Source organism: Malaclemys terrapin, chromosome 11, assembly GCF_027887155.1.
Source record: "Malaclemys terrapin pileata isolate rMalTer1 chromosome 11, rMalTer1.hap1, whole genome shotgun sequence".
Classification (NCBI taxonomy): Eukaryota; Metazoa; Chordata; order Testudines; family Emydidae; genus Malaclemys; species Malaclemys terrapin.
In genome coordinates this window covers 64,897,408-64,915,908 of record NC_071515.1, presented here as the reverse complement: position 1 = coordinate 64,915,908, position 18,501 = coordinate 64,897,408, and the positions used below count along the sequence as shown (strand labels likewise).

The 18,501-nt window shown below is 40.0% G+C and overlaps 1 protein-coding gene across 2 annotated transcripts in view; it reads right to left on the bottom strand.

Annotated features, from left to right (window-relative positions):
• Positions 1-435: 435 nt before the first annotated feature.
• The window catches only part of DPP10 (dipeptidyl peptidase like 10), a 399,831-nt gene continuing 381,765 nt past the window's right edge, over positions 436-18,501 (bottom strand). For both annotated transcript variants that reach the window (XM_054044799.1, XM_054044800.1), the window contains 7 exons: positions 12,300-12,494; positions 10,684-10,738; positions 5,089-5,188; positions 4,380-4,438; positions 4,221-4,293; positions 2,410-2,483; positions 436-1,546 (listed from right to left, as the gene is read on the bottom strand). In XM_054044799.1, coding sequence (XP_053900774.1) covers positions 1,409-1,546; positions 2,410-2,483; positions 4,221-4,293; positions 4,380-4,438; positions 5,089-5,188; positions 10,684-10,738; positions 12,300-12,494 — 694 coding nt within the window. In that variant the 3' untranslated portion in view covers positions 436-1,408. The remainder of the gene's footprint in view (positions 1,547-2,409; positions 2,484-4,220; positions 4,294-4,379; positions 4,439-5,088; positions 5,189-10,683; positions 10,739-12,299; positions 12,495-18,501) is intronic.

The following is an 18,501-nucleotide window of genomic DNA, read 5'->3' as shown; positions in this document are numbered from 1 at the left end:
TGTATTTATGTGAGTTGCACAGCATTTGTCAAGAGCCTTCAGATACCTTCTGGAACATACCTAATATTAAATGAACATAATGTTTGATTTTCAATTGTTGATGTTAATATTCTGATGACCTATGTTGACTGGTTTGTTTATTTCATAGCGTCAATTTCTAGTGCTGTAATTCACCTTGACAAATAAATGGATGCATTCTGGTATCTCCATCTGAATAAAATAACAAAACTTCATTTGTCAGGAGCTTCCTTGGCCATGGATGAAAACTATTTCATTTCTTCGTAACACTGTTGAATGTAAATCCTTCTTAATGAGCAGATGTGGAATACCAAATAAAAACTGACAGACTGTTCCAGTTACCTGCTACCTCTACAGAAATTAGAATGGAATCTGAGCAAAGATTTCTTTGTTAGGGTAAAATACTACTCAATGGCATTACTTTGTTAATAAAATTTCTTTATCTGAAACTATAATTTAATATTTATGTATCTAATTTACATCTGACAAAGTAGCATATTCTAAAATTAGAGTATAACCAGCAAACTATTAACTACTATAAACAATACCAAAACACAACCCAAACATTTCTTATGGAAATGATACATTTTGGATTGGGGAAGTATTTCAATTGCAGACATTGTTAAAACACAGCTGTTAATTATGGCTTGAAAAATTATTCAAGCATACAAAGATTTTCTCCTTAGGAAGTCTTGTGTATATACATAAAGACCAAGAGTGCACTCCCAAAAATGCCCTTACTGGTTACTAATAGGTACAATAACGATAATAAATGCCTGAAATTAAAATAAATAAATAAAACAAAATCAGTTTTTATACTTATGTTATATAGCCCACTGGACAATATTTCCCCTTTAAACAGAAACTATAGAAAATATCACATCCTTTATTAACTCAATGCTTTCTTATGCTTAATAGACAGGAAAGGAATTGCACTTATTGTAATGTTACAGTAAAGTATTAGATTGCAACTCACCTTTTAAAATATAAGTGGCCTTAATATTTATGATTGGTAGAGCATAATGCAAAAATGGATAAAGATGTGCATTTAAATTAAAAACAGAGCAACTACTTACAGAACAAACAGTGAGGCTTAACATAATAAACATGCACTAACTCTACACTTATGCAAAACTAAGTTTGTCCAGGAAACTGTAACCAACCATTGTCCTTCCACAAAGGGATACGTTTTGTCCCTCGGTAATATGTTTGGACTTTGAATTCAAATTCCAGTTTATTAGCTCAGTGTCTCTAAATGTGCTGTTCCACTGTTATATCCTTTAGCTGCCCTTGAGCTTCTGCCGAATCTGCACTCTTACAGTCTCTTTTATTTAAGGTTTTATTGAGCCTCAAAGTAAGTCTCCCTTCAGTACTGTACAAACAGGCTTCCTTATTCATCCTCTTCAGGTTCCTGTGGTAAAATTGGGGCTTCCTCCTTTAAACAAGCACTAAAAAACCCAAGGATTGTGCTGTAAAGGTGATATTTGCTTTTCTCAGATGCAATGTTATGACCTTCATCTGGGTAGATCTAGCAGAGGAAAAGGGGAAAGTAAACAGTCTTAAAAATCAGTTCAGATATTTAGGGCTCTAATTTTTTCAGTCTGATTTTTAGAGCTTTTTAGTTGACAACAGGATGACTATGTTAAATAGTTTTATGGTATCAATGAAAGTAATAAACTTCAAAGCAAAATTCATTTGATTGGGATTCAAAACCAGCACTAAATGACTGCATCGTGATCTTTAGCCGTAAAAGCCTATTCTCAGATATTGTGTTCAGAAAAGTATTCAGCGGAAGACCTTTTTATATTACTAACGATTTCTCTACCTCATCCAAAGCCCAGCACCTGCCCTCATGGTGAACGTAAATAATCAGTATCGTCTCCTCAGCCCCCAAATAATGGGCACTTTTCCTGTGCCAGGACAGAGAAGGGACTTCAGGATTTGAGAGGGAAATCCAGGCCACAGAGCTGGTGCCCAGCAGCTCCACCCCACAAAATAACACTTTGCTCCACTTTCCATTCCCCAAGCTGCTCTCTTAAACTACACCCACCTGCAACCCACACAGTGGGGGAGAGGAAGCCTGTTACAGTATTTTTAGCTGCTTTTAATGCAATATTTTTAGCAGCTGAAAATAAGGAGGAAAATCAGTACTATGTGACCAGCCAGTGCCTTATGGATCATCAGTGTATTGACTTGAAGTGTCACAGGGATCTCTCCTTGATTTCTTTACTATCAGGACAAGGGGTTAGACAGCATTCTAACTGCAGTCACTGATGATTCTACTGTATGCTGGGTGGGGACACAAGTTACCCAATGAGCCCCTACATAGATAAGTATAGGTGAGATTAAAGACTGAACAATGCACCTGTGAGACACCTGAGCATTACATACCTGCATAGTGTAATTAACTCCAGCTTTTATTAGATGTTTAATTAGTTCTGCTGAGTGTTGGAAATGGACTTTAGCTACAAGACAATAACATCTACATATTAGTGAACAACATTATTATAGTACTTATTTATTAATTGTATTTATTTATTTTCCTTTAGGTAACTTCAACCAAAAAGTTTCTTTATGTGGCAAACTGCTACCAGATTTGCAATTGATTAAGGTCTATCTACACTGCAATCAGAAGCGTGACTGCAGCACATTTAGACACTCCCCAGATAGATTTGATCTACCCAGCATGGGCTGGCTGATTGAGTACACGCTCAGGGTCCTGTCCTGGGTAGACCTGTACAGCCCATACTATTACCTGTATTGTCGTGGATTCACTGCTATTGTTATTTGAGCTAGTTGGATCAAAACTATACATGCTACAGTCACACCAATGATTGCAATGTAGACATACCCTTTCTGACTGCCCCTGAGATACATACCGTAGCAAATAACAATAGTGCTGCAGTGATGGACAGCACTGTAATACAGTATACTTTCTGGGCACTAAGTAGGAATTCTTGTTTTTCATCCATTGTTTAGCAAGGACTAAAATAGTTTGAAAGCGAGTAGCATGGGTGTGTTCAAATGCAATTAATCTGTCAGTGTATTAAATGAAAGCATGCAGATTTTCTATTGTTTGCACAGGATTGTAAGAGATTGTGTTCATTTAGGAAATGAGCCTTCTGTAATGTTATTTCAATAATCTAAACTTCATGTGGTACAAACATGCAGCTCTGTGACTATGCTTGTGTTTGCTTCATTCACACTCATTCATACTGGGGTTCAGTAAATACGGATGGGCTAGACTGTATTACTAGGCACTGTGCTGCTCAGACACCTCGTATAGACATAATTCCCTCCCTAATTCCCCCTGGGTCTGGGGGACGGAGGGGTAGTACTTTGCTGCTGGCCTATACCAGCAGCAAATTCCAAGTCTCCCATTACAGTTCTGCTGGGTCGACAAGCACATTGTCTCTGTCCATTTCCATTCCTCCCCACCCACCTGTTCTGAGAGGAGCAGAACAAACATGTATGTGATCTAGGCAGGCTGTGCAAGGCATAAAATCCATTTTAGTACCCTAGATCATCTTGGAATCCAAGTCACTATTTATCCCTTTACCATGGACAGCAAAATATACTCAGAGAAAATTGCTTGTCAACTGGCACAGGTCAAATTCTTTGCTGCCTGGCACCCATGGATTTCCATTGCAGGTGCTGCGCCTGGTTCTGGTTTCACTTATACACACGTTATACTGGTGTTAACTCCATTGACTATGCTCAAGAGCAAATTACAATCTATCTCTAAATAGTTTAAGGATTCTCCATTGTTACATTTTCATTAATTAACCAAAGGGTTAATTTACCGAAAGATATTGTTTATCACTGATTACGCTGACATTCGGTATGCTTTCAATCGCAAAATCAGGATTAATTTAAAAGGCCATTAAAAATGTATGTCACCTTATTAATAATTGATACAGTGCCTTTCACTAGCAACATCCTGCTTCACCAGATTTAAACAAATTAGAACCTACAGCAGCTAAGAGTTACAAATATGTAGCAAAGGAAAATGTCATCCATTCAGATTTACAATTGGCAACTGAAATTGACATCAGGTCTCTTTGGATGGACAATCCTACTAGACGGGAGACAAAGATGAACAGTATAAAAATGTGTATGCTTGCTACGTGCATAATCTTTCTTTGAGCATCTGTGTATTACAAGCTGTAACTTCAAATTTAATTGCATTTATAAATACTTACTATCAGCTGTCCCATGAACTATTAGCAAATTCTCTTCTTTTAAACCATGAATATTGTGCAGTACACTGGATGCCTATAAAAATTGAACACACACAACATAATTGCAGTATATTTTAAAAGCCAAACCATTACTTTTAGTTACTTGTTAAACTAACTTACCTGATACGTATTTTCCTCTTTAGATGGAATGCCAAGGTATCTTTCTGAAAAAGCCGAAGCTACAGAGGAAAACAGGAAATTCAGTTAATCAAGATAAATTCCATTTTTAAAAACCTTTATTTCTGGTTGAAAGCCAGGAGAAGCTTATTAAGCCATAAAGATGGTAAGTATCTTCATCTTGAAAAGAGATTAATAAACTTTAAGGCCAAGAGGGAGCATTATAATCATCTAGTCTGACCACTGCATAATGCAGGCCACAGAACTTTACCCAACAGTTCCTGCACTGAGCCTAATATCTTGTGATTGAACTAAAGTATGGTGAAAGCCTGGCCCTATTGAAGTCAATTAGTGTCACTGACTTAAATGGGGCCAGGATTTCACCTCATATCTGTTAGAAAGACATCCAATATTCATTTAGGTTGGGATTTTTAAAGGGGCCTAAGGGATTTAGGTACCCAACTTCCACTGATTTAGTTTCTTTTGAAAAATCTTAAAGACCTCTAAGTGATGGAGAATCTACCACATCCTATGCTTAATTGCTCTGGTCATTAATTACCCTCATTTTAAAATTGGAACCATATGTCCAATTTGCCTAGCTTTAATACAGTTCTACTACACTACCTGACCTTAGTTAACCTGAGTTACAGACCTGCTGTATAGATATTTTAAGCAAATCATTTAATAAAAGGGCAAGATGGGAAATACTCACCATACAATTTCATGTCTGTGATTGGTGCAATAATGGTTCCACATTTAAAATGTCTTTCATTGGATTTCAGGATCATTGATGCAATGTATCCGCCATATCCCTATTAAACCAGATAACATGATTTGCTGTTTGTTTGTTCTTGTTCATTGTTCCTTAATATAGATGAAGTTAAAGGGTATCATGCTACTTTTCTCATGTCATTCCACAGTATTTACACCTGCAACTATTGCTTTAGCATGAATTAAAAACCTACAAATGAAGAGTGAAAAAAGGTGTGATATTTCTGTCTTGCTATGAAGCCTGAGGCTTTAAAAATATGTTATAATTGATCATTTAATTAATAAGACTAAGAAGAGGTATATAAGATACCATAGTCTCATTGTGCCGTCTAGCCCTCAGCCTGCAGAAGAATTGGCAAGTGATACAAATAAAAAAATTGAAGCTAAGGGTGTCAGAGACAGTGCTTAGTTGGGATAATTTTTGTTTACATGAATATATTTTGTGAAGATTTTTTGCTTATTTCTGGGTAAACACTGAGGTTATAGATTGAGGCTATGGAAGAAGGGAGAGCTGTCACCGGTCCTCTCTCTAGACTTCAGTCTTTATAGATGGATTCCCATTGCCTTCAATGGGGATTTCTGCCTGAAACATTGTCACATTCCCCTTAGAGAGAGTCACATTCTCTGGTGCACTTTGCCCTACAGAAACTAGCTCTAGTGCTGCCTTAAATGGAGCAGAGATCACGCATGTGGGTGGGAGACTCTCTGGTGATATATCCTGCCATAAGCATTCTGCTGCCCTGGCCAAAAAGATATGTGGCTATAAGAAAGGTGGCCAGTAAGCTCAATGCTCTTTATTTCTGTGGCTACAGTAGATGTGTTCAAGCAGCCCTCAGGCTGCTGCATTGCAGTGCAGGGGGAATGGCCTGCACAGAGCAGCAGCAAGATCAGAGGAGTGCAAAGATGAGGTTTAAGCCACCTCTTCACATCTCACCACCCTGAAAGGTACTGTGCAGAGTGTCTGAAAACATCCTCTATTGGTGGGATAGGGTGGTATGCAGAAGAGAAGTGTGAACATGAGTCCTCTTATTTGAGACTATCCACTAGGGTTTTGTTTCCGATGAATTTGACAATCTATATGAAATACTTGTAGGTTAACTCCAGAGTCTTAAAAGATGGAGTTCAAGGTCCTGCAGGCCAGGTGCAATGCTTTTACACAATATTCATTGTGTTTCTTTTAGAAGGGCTGTTATCTTTTCTCTCTTGATTATTGCTGGAAAATTGCCCTTCTGATGTTGGATGTTTTGTTGTTGTTTTTGGTTTTTTTGCATGATAATTCTCTGCAAAAAATAATCCAGCAGAAAGGCACTGAACAAAAAGTAATGGAGACAGTTGGCCAGGGTTCATCTACGTCTTATTGAGATGATTTTCTATATCCTTTTCTTCAGTTCTAAAATGGTTAATAAAAAAGTTCATCTTTCTTGAATTCTCGGAGCATTTTAAAAATGTTGTTAAATCTTAGTTAAGGAAAAAGAGATACATCAAAAAGTGTGTTCTTGGGGTCAGAACTTTGTCAATGAGAACTGGGTACAGAGAAGAAAATATAGAATAAGACTGGGATTTTCAAAGAAGCCTAAAAGAATTAGGTGCCCAATTCTCATAGAAATCCTAGCCTAAATTGCTAAAGAGAACACAAAATTGCCCACACATTGTAAAAGATTTTGGCTAAGAGAGAATGTTGATGTGGGTGCCAGTAACTTGTATAATTCAAAGAGCTGAAGGGAACAGTAACTTTTTTCTGCCTCCGGGTTCTCTTTTTCTTGGTCGTTTGTTTAATATTCTGCTTGTACCTTTTGCAGTAGTTTCACAGCACAATTTTAATGCTAGATAGGTATTGCCAACTTATTCACAATTTATATCATGTCTTCATTAAGAACCAAGTTTAGTTCTGTTGGGAATATTTTGTCTTTGGGGTTGTGCCTTTGCTTCCAGCCATGATTCCCCTGACATACATATAACATGTATAGTTTCCCCCAATGGTTATACAATATTTAGTTGTTTTTTTATGATTTAAGAATCTGGACTTCCTGTTCTTAGGTTAAATTTCTGTGGCTTCACCTCTACTACCAAATTTTCCACAAGTTGGTTAGCTACACAGTCATACTTTCAAGCTCATTTTCAATTTCCATGATGGAAAGTTGTAAACTATATATCATCACAGTTGATATGTAACAATTAAAAGAGACTCTTTTGATGTACTTCATTGGTAGGGTTTGTAACTTTTCTGCAAATGAGCAAGATAGTTTTGGTGGGCTGTCTGATAGACAGAGGTGTGTGTTTTTTACACTTTGCCCTCTTGACATTCCAATTGTTTTTGTTATTACTGCTAGTAGTTTATATTGCGGAATTTATCATGACTTTGTTCTGAGTAGCTCAAAAGCATGTTATAACACTCAAGGATGCTGGAGAGTTCCAGGACATATGTGTGTGCCCAGCTGGGTTGAGATCAGCATAGCTAATCCACACAATCCTCTTCCTCTTCCAGCAAAGGGCATCTTCTATTGACTTCCTTAGTCAGATCATCAAAAATGTAGTGCATATAAAGGAAAAAAAGAGATTCTTTGCCAACAATGTTTCATATGGTTGAAGGCAAAATGAGCCTATAAAAAGACGTTCAATTGGCTCTAAAAGAAATATAGTGGAGTCAACTATGATTAGTAATATTTAGCAATTTTTCTATTTCTAAATGGCTATTTTTAATATTTTTATTAGTGACGGATGAACCTCAAAAACTTTGAAGTTTGTAAGTTAAACTGAGTGAGGGTAAACACTTCCAAATGCAAAACTGCTTTGAAGTTTATCTAATTTGCTAATATTTCCTCTTTACTGTTCCACCTTCATAATCTTCACTTTGCACCACCTGTTCTTTCAGCCAACATATGCATAAACTCGTCTGGCAACAATGTTTTTTGAAAGGACATCACAGTTCTCCAGTGGATAGAAACACTTACACAGCGCCAACAGTGTTCATGGCCCTATGTGGACATGTAAAAGCCTGCTCAGATCTATGCTATTTTGTAGTTCTCATCATCTCATTGCTGGTTTGAAAAGATGATACTTATGTTTTCTACTGTTCTTCTTAATGAAGTAGTAAAGGCCTGTGGGGAGTTTTTGAGCAATATCAAATAAAGACTTAAGGAATACAAATGAAATCTATTACTTAAACCAGAAGCAACTGCATTAGCTGACTACTATGCATGGTGTTTGTGTGACCACCTTGTCATGCTAGAAGACAGACTCTGGCCCACTTGGAGCGAGGTATGTGTGTGTGTGTGTGTGTGTGTGTGTGTGTGTGTGTGTGTGTATGAAAGACATAGTTCAGGGGTAGGCAACCTATGGCAGGCATGCCAAAGGCGGCACGCGAGCTGATTTTTAGGCCAGGTCTACACTAACCCCCTAATTCGAACTAAGGTACGCAAATTCAGCTACGTGAATAACGTAGCTGAAGTTTGAAGTACCTTAGTTCGAACTTACCTCGGTCCACACGCGGCAGGCAGGCTCCCCCGTTGACTCCGTGGTAATCCTCTCGTCTAGCTGGAGTACCGCAGTCGACGGCGAGCACTTCCGGGTTCAACTTATCGCGTCCAGACAAGACGCGATAAGTCGAACCCAGAAGTTCGATCGCTCGCCGCCGAACTACCGGGTAAGTGTAGACCTACCCTTAGTGGCACTCACACTGCCTGGGTCCTAGCCATAGGTCCGGGGGACTCTGCATTTTAATTTAATTTTAAATGAAGCTTCTTAAACATTTTAAAAACCTTATTTACTTTACATACAACAATAGTTTAGTTACATATTATAGACTTATAGAAAGAGACCTTCTAAAAATGTTAAAATGTATTAATGGCACGCGAAACCTTAAATTAGAGTGAATAAATGAAGACTCGACACACCACTTCTGAAAGGTTGCCGACCCCTGACATGGTGTTATATGCCTGTGTGCACATTAAAAAGGGCTAAGAGAGATGTGCACCCCTAGTGGATGGAATCGGTCATGCTTACATTTCATTAACTGGAAATAGAACTGGTCAACACTCAGAATGTCCATTCTGTTGGAAATTGCAAAATGTCAATTTTTTTTTTCCAGAACAACAACTAGAAAATTTCCTCTGAAAGGAAATAAAAAATAAAACATTTAGGAAAAAAAATTGAACCATTTCAATTCATGTTTTTCCTGAAACCAAATGGAGCAGCTGACTTCCCTGGCTCTCACAGAATCATAAGGCTGGCCCCGCCTGCAAAATGTGCTGGGAAACATTTCAATTTGATGAATCTGCATTTTCTTACTAAACATTTTGTTGGGAAACCCTCAACCAGCTCTAGTTGAAAATGTTTTCTTTTTTTGTGGCTGGCCTACAAACAGAGTATAAACTCAGATGCTAACGAATTTTGACAGCAATATTTTTTTTCTTTAGCTCAAGTAGTACAGTAGGAGGTCACGTGTTTGGAGAGGAAGGTCTTGTTGCATGTGGAACAATAATAATAGTCAGCACTTTATTTTCACTAGGCTGCACAACCATTAACTAATTCCCACAATGCTAGCTCTGAGAAAGTAAGTATTATCATCCCCATCTGACAGACAGCCAAAGTCAGACACAGAGGTTAAATGGCTTGAGTATGGCCACACAGCAAGACAGTAACAGAGTGGGGATTAGAATTTAGGGGTTTCATAGTGAATGCATACTGCTTCAATAAATGATGACCATGGTGCCTGTATATGTGAGCAGCCATGGTTTGTTTGTTTGTTTGTTTGTTTTCACTGTGAGATTTTAAAGTACTAAAGACACAAAATATTGACATTTTCAAGGTAACATTTTAAAACTAAATATCACAAAGGAACAAATGTCAGTTTCCAAAGATACAACTTGTCGCTTGTTAAACTTCTAGAAGCTCGTTTCAAGCGAGATAATTAAGATTCTCTTTAACTTTTTGCTAAAGGTTAAACCTTTGCCTGGGTCTGTACGATGCCAGAGGCAACAGCATATAACAAAGCTAAACAGCTGACAAAACAGCAAATGGGAGACTTCTATGAGATGGCACAAAAAAGGGTGCTACTCAACACTCTAGGATCGTATCTGAAATAACTCAAAAAGCTAAAAATGTCTGCATATAAATGTGAATTAAAGGGACACTGTCAACTTAAATATGGACTAGAATTTAAATTGTGCAAGAAATGAGCTTTTACAGAAACTAAGACCAAAAGAAATGTTTCCACAAATTTATTTTAAAAAACTTCCAATGGAAAAACAGTTTTTCCCCCTCAATGATTAACATTTTCCCCTGCAGTATCTGAGAGGCAAATTTTGCAACAATAATAACTGAAAGTGAGAGTGACTATAAACAAAAGTGAAACTGACTCCTTAGCTGCTAATTGTTCAATATGTGAAACAAATTGAATCAATATTAAATAATGACAAGTAAATATGATTTTCATTGTTAGTAACAAAAATGGTTATTTGCAAAATACGTAAAGAAATCTGTTTGCAACAAATGATTTTAAAATTGACAGTGTTCTCCTGCTATTTTTGCAAGTTACCTTTCCAAATATGCTCAGTCGGTTAGGATCTATGAATGGTTGTTTCAGTAATGATCTGTAAGAAAAAAGGAAATGTTACATATGACTCTCCAGAATGAGTGGAGTTGGTTATTTGTAGAAGAAAGAATTGTGATAAACTAAGCGAGAAACAGATTTTTAAGAGTTCAAATAAGAACAATAAAAGGTGTTATTTTAGTGAAGTCTTGCAGTTTTGCTTTCAGATTCCCTACACTACATGATGAAGGCCTTGTGTTTTGGCAATTATCAAAATTATGAATCCTCCCACAGAGATAATTCATCAACTATGCTTCCAGAAGGATAATATACAGAAGAGAGACTACAAATTTCAGGCAAAGTTCTACAGCATACAGAGAGAAATAGCATCAAGAGAGAAAGAACTCTCAGGGCCACCCTGCATACCCTCCTGCTCAGTGGTGCACCCACACCAAAACCAGATAAAACACGGAGTAATGACTCTGAGCTCATGAACACACAACTCTGATGTAGAAGAACTCTTAGAATTAAGATGTGGAGCCAATTAGAATGCTTATTAGAGCTCCATGTCCCAAAGGAGGCCTCATCCATCCAATTGGGAATGTGGCCATGGTCCCTCCCCTGCTCTGCAAATCTGCCATTGTGAGGCACCAAGGGAAGGGGGATAGGGAGGTGGGAAGAAGCAAGCTGCTCCTTTCAACAGCCTGTGAGGCACTTTGTGAAGCTTTCTGTCTGCATATGGAGGAGAGAGTCCTTCCACTCAGCCTCAACATCTTTGCAACTCCACTAACATTCAGGATGTAGCCATTTGACCCATAGTCAGTTAATGTTTTCATTGTCTTCAGGGATTACAGATGACTTTCAGAAATGTAAAACATGTCATTCTAAAATTGTCCAAATAATACAAGAGAATACTTAGTACATGAATGTAGGTAATAATCCATCCATCTTTAAAATACCATGCAATCAATGAGATTAACCTTTCTAGGAGTGGTCCCTTAATAAAAAGTGTTATCACATTTTTACATGTAAATATATAGTAGGGACCAGATTCTCTTCTTACTTAAATTGGTATAAATCTGCAGTAACTCTCTTCCAGGCAATGGAGTTACCCATGCTAAAACTGATGATGCAAGTGGGATAATAACCCTTTGGCCAAATTCTGCTCGCATTTACATTATTGTAATTCTGGTGATTTAGTGAAGGCCCTCTAGATCTACAGTGATTTAAGTGAGAGCAGAATTTGACCCTATATGTCTAAGACATTATATTTCACTTGTAATGAAGCACTGTATATCATGCCGTGAGTCATTTTTCTAAGGAAGCTAGAAAAAATATGTAAACTAGATTAGATTACACATTTAGATTAGGCCCGGAAGGACAACTTTATCAAAGAGGAACATCAATCCAAAACATTTTTCCCTTTGATTTTTTATTCATTGAATCACACTTTGCAATGAAAAGCCTAATGTTTCGAAACGTGCTACTGCACTAAAGATAAGCATTTAACATATTTCATTCTGCAAAGGGAGACCAGTAACAGCTGAAAATTTGCAGTTAAATGTGTCTATTCATCAAGGTAAAAATGGATTAAAATAGAAGCAAAGTTTGCACATACGTACTCTACAGCTGCTATTTGGTCCTTCACTTCCACTGAACCTAAGCAACGATGGACTTCCTGTAGAATTTTAAGGCCTTGAAATCCACTCCCTCTGCCATCAAATCGAGCTACGATGACATTATCAGAGTTGACAAGCACCGAATCCCAGTCAACGTGAAACTTATCTGTAACCAGCTGGCTGCCTGGAGCTTCATCACTGTAAATACCAACACACCAGACACAAACGCAGACTATTGACAATGTGATACACTTTGCAGTTCTTCAATATTTTATTTAACCTAGACAGCAGAGTTCAGTCAGTTTGTGCAACCCAGTTGAATTATTGTCAGCTTAATCTATACCATCATGTTAACCAGTGCTGTTATCCCTCCTGGCAGCAGTAAGCAAAATAATTTGTTGAACTGCATAAAGCAAACCAGCTATGACTATAATGCTATGCAGTAGGTGGGATACTTGGATAATTTTTGCAGAAAAGAGACAGGAAAATGAACCACATGCTTTTCATAGAGTGATCCTGAAATTAACATTATGCCTTCTGGTTATTTGAATTCTGGAAATTCCATTTTAGAATTTGTTAAGATGCTATAGAATGACAGAAGGGAAAAATCATTATCGCAGCCTGATAATAACTGAACAAGAAATAAAATACTCCTTAGAATGATGTTTTCCTAGAAAACAAAAATACCTGCATTATCACATCCTAGAATGGATTTTTGTGAAGTAGACTGCAGAGGAGAATTAAGTACATTTTGGGGGAAATTATTTTTCACTGTCAGTGTTTTTAGCAACAAAAGGTTGCAGGCATGAGTGGTAAGTTGTTTTTGTTGTTGTTTAGTCATAAAATAAAGATTTTACAGCAGAAAAGATAGAAAGGAATAGGAGGAAAGAGGTTTCTAGGGGGACGATAAGCATTTTCCATTGACGGTAAGTTTACTTTTTTCATTCCAATGAAAACAAAATGTCAGTTTTAAAAAGGAGCCTTGTCAATTTTTTTTTCCCAAAGATAAACACAGAATAAGAAAGCAGGCTACCATGAAGTTGTAAAAAAAAAATGCAAAATGCCTCTGTGCAGACTGCATCTGCCAGTTGAATGCAAATTAAAATCTAAAAGTGTCTGTGCAGCCTGTATGGAAATTAGATTGGACAGTGTCTATGGGAATATTCTAGGGTGAAAGAAGGATGGAGGCAGAAATTATTATTTTGCTGAAGAAATCTAAGCTTGAAAGAGTTATAGAAATAGGGGGAAAAAACAACAAACAGACCTTTCAATCACTGTTGTGTCATAGGCTCTGCTGGCTGATTATTCAGTTTTATTTTTGCTGTGGGTAATAGACAGTTCAGCTGCAAGGTACTCTTTCAGACAACTTGTTAATTAGCATGTATATGATCCATAAATCTATTTTCAAATTTACATAGGACCTACCATATTTATGTAACTAAGCTTGGGATAAATTATTTTTAAATGGTATGCCAATAAGTTACCTTTGGTTTTTCATTCTTGTGTGTCTTGAGTAAACAATTTAATTTATAAAAGAAAACTACAGCATACTTTAAAAAAAGGATTTAACATATGATACCGCTAACTCTGAAACAATAAACATGAAACCCTGCTTAATGTCATGAGCTGGGTGGGAAAATACCACTGTCTTGGCAGGATTTCAGTTTCTTCATTAGTTGAAGTACAAAAGCAACGGGCACTGAGCAGTTCTTCCTATTTATATGTAACGTTTAGAATGGGCTTTCGAAAAGCGTTCAGTGTTGGTCTCACTGCTCCCATGGAAGTTTTACTATTGACTTCAATAGAATCAGATTTATACCAATGGTGAGCTTTTAAGGAAAATATTATCCTAAATGTTCTTAGTCAGATAATTTTCCATAAAAGCCCTTGTCTAGCTAATTATGACTCTACACTCAGTTCTTCATTACTTTTGACTATTTCAGAATTGCCCACCCAAATGTTCAAAAATCATGAGTCAGGCCCTCTACGTAACTCCTCCCCGCCCTGCCCCCAGCCCGGGCCCTCCACACTCTCCCCATCCCCTCCTCATGATCCACCTCCCTTACCTGGGGGAGGGGAGGCTCTGTCCTCCTCCCACTGCGCTGGAGACTTTGGAACCGCAGCAGCAAAAGGAGCAGAACATGGGGCTGCTGGGCGGCCCATTGCCCGCAGCACCTCTGGTGCAGCTGTACCACCCCCAGCCCTTCCATGCAAGGTCTGTACAGCAGCCCACCAGAGGAGCTGCTGGCATAGGGCCGCCCGTTGGCCCCATGTTCTGCTCCTTTCCCTGCTGCGGTTCCCAGAAGAGCCCTGTGGTTCAGGGCTCTCCCAAGAACTGCAGCAGGGAAAGGAGCAGAAAGCCGGCAGTGCCTCCGGCGGCTGTATTGCCCCCAGCCCCACCCCACCTAGCCCTGTCCTCTGGTGGGGCTGCTGCTGTACAGATGGAGCCAGAGGAGACGCAGCTCTGTGGAAGGGCAGGAGGCAGGGCTGGAGATTTTGCTCCTTTCCCCACTGTGGTTCCTGGGAGAGCTCTGAACCACAGCTCTCTCCCAGGAACCACAGCAGGGAAAGGAACAGAACATGGGGCCACCAGGCAGCCCCATGCCCACAGCTCCTCCGGTGCGGCTGTACAGCCCCCAGTCCTGTGCTCCGGCAGGGCTGCTGTACAGATGGAGGAGACCCTGTATGGAACAGCTGGGGCGGTACAGCTGCGCCAGAGGACGTTCTGCTCCTCCTCTTTCTGGTACACAGTATCAGCTATAAATATCTTGGTGGTACAGCGGACCGTACCGTACCACCCTACTTGCACTGCTGGATGTGGCAAAACTCCCAGTGGCATCAGTAGTGTCAGACAAGGGCTTTGGAGTCTCTAACTGCTACTAACACAAATGACATTAATCATTTGGGCTGTAATTCACCCCTTTGCAGAGGGACAGGACATATCCTATGAATCATTTAAGTCCCACTTACGCCCTTAAAATAGGGCTTAAGTGGTGTGCCAGCCCTTTACACAGGGGTGAATGCCACTATTGGAGCACAAGAATGGATTGTTTTTGTGTCCCTTTTCAAATCTATTGCTATCAAATGTCTCTGGTTTTGACAGGTTTCAGAGTAACAGCCGTGTTGCATCCGAAGAAGTGGGCTGTAGTCCACGAAAGCTTATGCTCTAATAAATTTGTTAGTCTCTAAGGTGCCACAAGTACTCCTGTTCTTCTTTTTGCTGGTTTTGACATGGATGGACTGTATCAAACCCCCAAAGGGGTATAGTATGAAAAAGAAGTCTGCTGTGAGAGCCATTGACATGAACACACAATCTATTTCAATACAATGGGGAATGCAATGTACATCACCTCTCTTGCCACACCATGTCTTGAATTCATGGACTTTTCCATCTGTTGTAGCTACCCACATGCTGAAGTATATATAAAAGGACTACGGCAGATAGAAACTACACCTAGCCACGATTGCAGTGTGGAGTCAGATCCATGATTGCATACTCCACAATTAGAGGTGGGCTTGAGCTGCAAAATTTGCACTGCAATCCAATCTTTCCCCAAGTGCAGCAGCATTTGGATCCAGGGTCTTGATTTATACCCATCTCTGCATACAGTCAGCTTCTGTTAATTGTTAACCTGCTTATATGCAGCATGCCAATAATACTGCAGAAGTGGAGCATTGTAGAAAAACTCAGTATCTTCCACTGCTACTCCTTTTTACAGGATGCCGTGTCTCCCTTCCATGACCCCCACTGGCTGGTATGGAAAGGAGTAGGGACCAAAAACCCAGAGCTATGAGCACAAGCCTCCTTGCATCCTAACTCATCTGAGCATGGGTAGACACAAGTGAATTCTCTAACAGGCAAAGCATTATACATATTTCACAGCCAGCAAAATCAAAACACACATACAGATAGGGTGACCAGATGTCCCGATTGTATAGGGACAGTCCCGATTTTTGGGTCTTTTTCTTATATAGGCTCCTATTACCTCCCACCCCCTGTCCCGATTTTTCACACTTGCTGTCTGGTCACCATACACACAGAAGGGCCATATCCAATGACATGCCTTTCTCTGTGTCTTCTAGGGGCACGTCATTTTGCAGCAGCGTTACTGTATTTTCAGCAACGAAACAGGAACAGTGAGATTGAAGTGAAGGAGTTATCTAATCATTCTTAACTTTATTTTCTGTACTTGTACCGGAGCAGCATCTTATGAGTCTGCGGTGATAGCAAGGCTGAGAATGATTCAGAAACACTGCTGAAGTTCACCATTGAGGTGCCATTTAAATAGACAGAAGCTATCAATAATATACCAATATCATTGACCTTAGTGGGTAATTTGTATGCCTCTTGCAATTCAGTCACATACACCTCAGACTGTCTGGAGAAAGGCAGCTCATCATCTCTTTGGTATATTACTGAAAGGAGAAGAATCTTTTCATCTGGGAGCTAAAGCTAAGGCTTTGGCTCTCGTTAAAGCTTGGAGGGAAATATGTAGTTCTTATCACAGTGGCTATTATTATTATTATTATTTATTAATATTATCATAATGCCTAGTCATGGACTTCCGTAACACATTACAAACTCCCTCCCAATACAAGCTCATGACTCTAGCGCAGAATATGAAAAAGTATCATAATAGCAAATATGAATTAGTGAGGGGAACTACAGCTCAGAAGATAAATTCTATCTATGGAATGTAAAATTAAATCAGTGGCAAAACAGTCTCTTTTGCGAATGGCGAAAATCCACTGAAGGAAAAAAGAACATTTTGCAAAACTGACATGAAAACAAAATTCACCTTAAATTCCTTTTTTTGTGAGCAACTTCTCACATGGCCCTGTGTAGCGGGGTGGTTATCCTGCTCCTGCCCTGAAGGGCTGAAAACAGCCCTGGGAAAGGGCTGTGGCAGGGGAAAAGCTGGGCTGATTGGGAAAGCAGCCACAGCTGTAGCCAGTGCAATCAGGGCCCAGCTGGCCCTTATAAGAGGGCTGTGGGCCAGAAGGACAGAGAGACACAGACTCTCTCTCTAGCTTCTGAGAGAGAAGGACCTGGCTGCCTGGGAAGCTAAGGAGGGTACCTGGGGTGGAGCAGTGCTGGGGAAGGGCAGAGGGAGCTGAGGAGCTCCCGCCTAGCTAAGCCCCAGGCTGCAGGCCGAGTTAAGGGCCCACAAAAAGGGTACTGGGGCTGCAGAGGGGCAGCCCAGGAATAAAGACAGAGGCAGCTGGTCCAACCCTCCTTGCCGATGATGAGCCGTTTACAGACGGCCGTTTGCCCCAGTGAGCGGGGGCTAGATGGTGACTGGCAGTAGCCACTGAGGTAAAGTGGGGATAGGGGGTTGGGTGTTCCCCTGGGAGGGGAGGCCCAGAGTGATGGGGTGCTGCAGTGGGTGGAACCCCTGGGCAAAGGACACTGGGGTCCGGGAGGGACACGGGGGCCAGCGGCAGGCGAGACACCGGCCTGCAGATGGCGCTCTGGGCTGGAAAGAGCTAATTCCCTGGACAACTAGCAGGAGGCGCCGCGCCGGTGAGTTTCACCCTGCTACCAACCACACCCTTCATCAACAGTTTGAGATCAGATACCCATAACAATCCCAAGCAGTGGTGTCACAGAAAGCCAAGCACTCCCCCCATTCCCATTCATTTTCCCTGCTAGAGCCTATCATAGCTTAAAAGCAGACCATACATTTGCAACTGTGCAAACCAATGTGTTTACCACTGGGGAAAAAACACCAGCAGAAAAGATCACATTATCAGAATGGAATCATGTGATAGACTGAAATGAAATACAGATAGTACTGCAAAGGCAACATGACTATTCTTTAAACAGCCATCAAAATACTAAAGGCCAGATTGTGGCTTTTAAGCCACAGCTCTGAGCATTGGAGATGCAGAGCTGCATCCAAGAAATGGAGGAAAGATTGTGGTTCCATACTGCTCCTAGCACTCCTGCAGGGAGGGAGATATCGTCATCCATTGCTTTGCCATCCCTATTTAGGAGGTTTAGAGATGGATTGAGCCATGGCCCATCTTCTCCCCATCTCATTTTTAGAGTCCTGGTCCCTGAAAAGGAGCAGCCCTTGCATTCCCCATAGCACAGGACTGCTGTTGTCAGTGAAACAGCAGGTGAAGCTTCTTGCTTGTTTCTCAGCTCCTATATGGCCTGTGTTGGGCAGAGGGAACTTACAAAATGTTTAGAAAAAGGGGA